Source organism: Lupinus angustifolius, chromosome LG08, assembly GCF_001865875.1.
Source record: "Lupinus angustifolius cultivar Tanjil chromosome LG08, LupAngTanjil_v1.0, whole genome shotgun sequence".
Classification (NCBI taxonomy): domain Eukaryota; kingdom Viridiplantae; phylum Streptophyta; class Magnoliopsida; order Fabales; family Fabaceae; genus Lupinus; species Lupinus angustifolius.
In genome coordinates, this window is record NC_032016.1 from 8,891,137 (window position 1) to 8,897,045 (window position 5,909).

Here is a 5,909-nt window from a genome sequence, read left to right on the forward strand (position 1 = left end):
GATTGCATGTTCAAGTCCCATGAGCGTTGTAGGGGGAGAGGGAGAGATTGTACGATTTATGGAGTCCAACAATCATCCTAGGACTCTTGTACACATACGTCAAAGGTGCTTGAAAACCCAGTCTACCTTGCAACACATGGGCATTAAAAAAGCCTCCCTCAACCTAGTCCCAATAGATTGGTTATGTTTGCACTTGAATAAAATAGATATAAGTTATATAGGATTCAATTGTGAGGCATGAGAGTTGAGTCCCATAATGGAAGTATGGGATTCCAATGTGGGGTTTATTTGGCCTTGGGCTCTTGCAAAAAATCCATACAAATCTTGTTGGACTTATGGGAGCTCAACAATCACCCTAGGACTCCTACGAGCATTCATCCAAAGTGCTTGACACTCGTAAAAACATTATATATGTGTGTGTGTGTGGCTATGCACTGCCACTAAATAATAAAGCTGCTCCTTAACTAGTAGCTATAGTTTTAGACTTAGCGATAAGCACTTGATCCAAGATCTCGTATTAAAATGAGATTGCATGTTTATGTCCCCTGAGTGTTGTAGGGAGAGAGGGAGAGATTGTCCGATTTATGGAGTCCAACAATCATCCTAGGACTCTTGTACAAATACATCAAAGGTGCTTGAAAACCCAGTCTACCTTGCATCACATGGGCATTAAAAAAGCCTCCCTCAACCTAGTCCCAATAGATTGGTTATGTTTGCACTTGAATAAGGTATGATAGTACGCTGAAAATACAACCTGAAATACCTAGGTCCTTACTATCATCAAAATCATGAAATTAAAATTACAAAAAATGCATTAAAATAAACCTAATATATATACTAGCCACCTTTTTAACAAAAAAATGCACTAGAAAAATCAAACATAGCCTATTCAAAACGGAAAAAACTTTGATTACAAGTAACGTCCCTTTGAACAATGTTTGTCCACATACACTAGAACTTAACTAAGTCTAGACCCTTATCATATCTACTAATTTTACATTAGTTAAACAGAAGTGAGAATTCTCAACAACATAGACAATTTATCAACCTTGGGTACACTCTAAATTTTAGACTCCGCTATACCCGCAGTACCTAAACATTAAAATCTGAAACCCATAAACTACTTAATTATTCTCTTCCAACAATATGAAGTATGAAATAAAAAAATTATAAAGCAGATACATACCATTATATAATAAAACATGAGAGAGAGACTGGAATAAATTTTGGGCCACTCAGAATTTGCAGATATTTTGTAAAGACCAATTAGATCAGCTACCCAATGAATCAGACTTGGAAATTCTACTCGAAGTTGATACATGTAAAGCAGGAAAATATTGAAACCTGCATACAGCTGAAGAGGCCTCCACCACCTTTAGATCCACATACACAAATGAAAGCCCAAAGGGCACTAAAAGAGTGTCAAATACCACCCAAAGAAATGGAAACAGAACATAAAGGAAACATCCACGAAAAATGACCTGAAAAGCCCAAGAAAGTTGCTTGTTAAAGACCAATCCACAAGACCAACACAACTACCAATGAAAAAAGGTAGTGAGGTCCATGAAGGATGGCTAATTCCAACAGCTAGCTGAATGGCAGGCAACAGCAAGCAAGACGCCACCCGAAGATGAGAACCTTCAATACACAAAAATGGAAAGAAAAAATTACAATAAAAAGTCTGAATTACATTATTTACATCGGACTGCAGGTGTCAGAACAAAATACTGACAATTGTAAATAAGCACACTCTTGAGAAAATAGAATGGGCGAAATACATATAGAGAAATATAAGGAATACACAAATGTATATTGAGAATGAAGAGCTTATAAACAGTGTACGAAATACTAGCCAACACCTAAACAGCTAAACGCCTAATCCGGTATATTTGATTATGTATTGATACTCAACTACATAATACACATACCTTTTAACACTTACAAACTTTTAGTAAATATTTTCATAATCCTGTAACACTTCCTAGGTACTAAATACTTTTCTAGATGCCTCAGCACACAAGCATAACACTAAAGGCACTCATCAACCCATTAATTTTATATATTCCCATAAGACGCTAATACTCAATTACCACATAACATAGAGAGCGGAAACTGTTCGCCATATATTTAAGGATATATGGAAACCACGAGGTCATTCAGATGAAAGAAGTTGGTAATTTCCCTTGATCATAGTCTGTTATACACTATACCATAAACAGGTAAATAGATACAACAAAATGAAACATGCTGTTCTGCTCTAATACATACTGACCAATGTCATACAGCTACAAACAGTAAAACATTTTTTCTTATAATGCAGCATTTTTGCAAGGCATAGAAGTCCGGTTCACTTCAATCAACCGAGATAATATTTGTTTCCCTCACCCTAAATTAAATAAGATCAGAGAAATAATTGCACAGCACATATACTTGAGATATGACAATCAAATTCCAACAATGGGCATTTTATATTGCAGGCTTACAATTGGTGTGTTGTAAAATAACAAACATAACAATCAAAATACAAGAGAAAAATAAACAATAAACAATAAGGTCAAATAAACTACTTACAAACCTAAGGTTTCGACAAATGATAAGAAATGGCCCCAAGATGAATCTTGCCATGTGTTCAGAAAACGTTTCTTCCCATATATATCAACTAACGCAACAAGAAGTGCTAGTAGTTGTACAACCAAGAAATAAATTACATAAGGATGTCTCCAGGAGTCAACTCTGCAAGAGAACACCCCAGAAACAACAAATCAGTATATCTACAGAAACGATGAATCAGACAATGATGGAAAAAGAAATCGATCTCACATCATAAATCCAATCAGCTTTGCCCACCAAGCATCTTCTATACTCCACGAATTTGGCTTAACAGACCATATTACCAGATAAATCACTTGCGAAAGTATTGCAACTACAGAAAAGATAACAATTGGCCACAGTAACAAAAGTCTCCTTCGGAAATGAAATCCTAAAACAAGAAAAACAACATTAGCAGTAACAGACAACATGAATATAATCAGCTAAAAGCACAGTGTAGATATCTAGCATACCAATAAGCAGTATCAAGAAAAATAAACCCATATAAACAACTACTGCATAATAATTATCAAAAGGACCAAACTTTAACGGACAAGCTTATAATAAACAAAAATATTTGTAAGGAGATATACCAAGTGTTCCTTCAAACAAAAACAGCTCCCACTGTCATGGAATGATTATTTTTTGAAATTTTTTTTAAATAGTTGCAACTTAACTATCATTGATTGTTTTTTATTATTTTAATTTTATTTGGTTCCTCCACAAAAACACTTGAAACTGTATAAGAGGGGTAAAATGGCTGTTAATCTGTAATCTGAAAATTACAAATTGAAGTTGTTGACTGTCCGGCAATCAAACAGCCAAAAATAAAGCTCTAGACATGAACCTTGGGAGACCGGAGACCTTCACCACAAAAACTAGAAGTTGTTGTTGGACACTCCAAGCCATACAAACTGCATAAGAGAATCCCATGCTTCCAATATGGGACTTCAAGTCTCAAACCTTGCAATTGGATTGTAACATCCCATAACATTGCACAGTCCCAGAACCAACAAGGGCAGGCTTTGTACTATGTCCTTTGACTGGTCCCGAGCAAACACGACAATGCCAAAGTCACCACCCTCGTCGATCGTTTGTAGCTGAGACGTGATGGAAAGCTCTGATACTTGTATACAACCCACACTAAAATCTCTTATGGTTGGGAGAGCTAAACCACAAAAAATACTCGTTATGGTTGGAAGCCCGGTGCCATATACAACCCACACTAAAATCCCTCAAACCTTGCAATTGGATCCAAATAGTTCCCTTTTATGTAGAATTTCCATCATCGACATCACATCATTTTTTCCAAATTACGATAAAGTACCAAATTGTAGTTTAATGCTATAAACAACAATAACTTCGATCAGAAACAGAAAGAGCTAAGCAGCTTACCTAATTGTGATACATTATACAGAAGCAGAAGAAAGGCTATCAAATTAACCAGTGAGATCAAACTCCAGTTGATTAAAGCAGCTACAGGAAACAGAGCATATAAGAATCAGCACAAAAATCAACAAGGCAGTACATATCCAAGTATATATATGTGTAAATGAAAAGAATATTTAAAAACAAAAATAAATAATACAGCTAATAGACTAATACTCTTCCTTTCATTTTTATCAAGTCTAACAATACTCTTCCATTTAAATCTAAGATTCTCAGAAATAAAATCAAACAGTATTTATATAAGGATAGTCAATAATAGCTACTCCATACTCACTCTACTTCAAAGTTTAAAATCAACCACATATCACTAATTTCTATCTTCAAATGCAATCAAGTTTTTATGATAGCTTAAATTTCAATAAAAGCATAAAATCGAATCGATTAGTAATTATTATCAATTTATGCTGTACTGAAACTAACAGTGTAATGTTAGCATATAAAACACAAATAAGATTTGAACAATGAGAATTCCATTAACGTTAGAAGCTGATATGTTGGAGCGAACAAGCTCAATCCTAAATTGTTGAGAAAACACAAATTGCATAACATCGTTACCTGTTAGAAGCAGCGAAGGAAGTACAAGACCGACGAAGTAATTTCCCATTGGATTTGGAGGCAACACGAAACGATCGCATCGAAATTCAGATCGACAAGTTCGGAGCTTCGAATTCAATTGTTTTTCGTCCAAAATCGCAAAGAAAGTACTTCCCGGCGCGTAGAGAAAAATCGCCGGAAAGTGTAGAGAATTTCACGGCTTCTCTTTCCTTCGCTCTATAGTTTCAGACCCTAACGTAGATAAGGCTTTTAAACAAACCAAGAGAATTCAGTTGATCCTGAATTTCAAAACCAGAAGAAGGCGACAAAAAATAAATAGTAACTAATTAAATTAAGTAGTTTTCTTTCTTTCGAAGAAAAGGTGTTCCAAATTAGGGAAAAAATGGAAAATGAAAATGGAAGGAACTTTCGTTACAATGAGAATAGATGGAATAGACTCATATATTCTAAGAGTAAGTTTAAAAAAACGTATTTAATGATCTAAGATGTACTTAGAATTGATATTTAGGATGAGCAATAAGTTTAAATTATTAAATGATTGTTTTGAATTTTATATTCAATAAAACGATGTCGTGTAGAAAGCATCCAAGGATTGTTGAACAGCCTGGTGATTGGTGGAAATATCTGACTCTGATGATGTGTTTGTCCAATGACGAATTTTCTTTCCAAAAACATAATTTTGGTAATTTATTTGAAGAGTTATTATATATGAAATATTTTAGAGTACGGGAAACAATTTTAACAAAATAAGATGAGTAGAAATAGTTTAAAATATGATTAAAATATTAATGTATATAAATTAAACTAATTTAAATAATAGAATGTAATTATTTAGTATATTGGAAATTAAATTCTTAAAATATATTTAATACTTGTAAGTGATTAAGAATAAACCAAGGATGAGTTCAAACATTTAAAATATTCATTTGTTAACAATCTAGTAGCATGTTAGATTAATTTTTTATTTTATTCTATATAAAATATATTCTCTCATTCATTATTTTAATCCAAAGATTTCTATAGAAATAATAACTTTTTTTATTATGGACTGGATTACACCCTATTAAAAATGCATTGAATTTGTCTAAATATTTTTTTAAATAATAATAATCATAAATGATTAATAAATAATATGAAATTTATAATAATTGGTTAAGTGAACGCAATATTTATAAATAAAAATTGACTTTTAAATACCAATTGAACGAAAAGTAATTTTTAGAAATAGTAAGGTTATTATAATAATTGAAATAAATACAATAAAGTGGGTAGATTTGTCATTAAAATAGTGGAAAGTTCTTAAAATATATTTAATA

The 5,909-nt window shown here is 32.9% G+C and overlaps 1 protein-coding gene across 4 annotated transcripts in view; it reads right to left on the minus strand.

Moving 5' to 3' along the window:
* LOC109354528 (piezo-type mechanosensitive ion channel homolog) overlaps positions 1 to 4,987 on the minus strand; it is a 22,236-nt gene extending 17,249 nt beyond the window's left edge. The window contains exons 1-7 of one of the 4 annotated variants that reach the window (XM_019597108.1): positions 4,725 to 4,987; positions 4,594 to 4,674; positions 3,985 to 4,065; positions 2,821 to 2,980; positions 2,576 to 2,733; positions 1,482 to 1,638; positions 1,187 to 1,373 (exon numbers count right to left, since the gene is read on the minus strand). In XM_019597108.1, the coding sequence (XP_019452653.1) occupies positions 1,187 to 1,373; positions 1,482 to 1,638; positions 2,576 to 2,733; positions 2,821 to 2,980; positions 3,985 to 4,065; positions 4,594 to 4,642 (792 nt within the window). In that variant the 5' untranslated portion in view covers positions 4,643 to 4,674; positions 4,725 to 4,987. Of the gene's footprint in view, positions 1 to 1,186; positions 1,374 to 1,481; positions 1,639 to 2,571; positions 2,734 to 2,820; positions 2,981 to 3,984; positions 4,066 to 4,593 lie in introns of those variants that run through there. The other 3 variants (XM_019597107.1, XM_019597110.1, XM_019597109.1) reach the window with 3 other exon arrangements.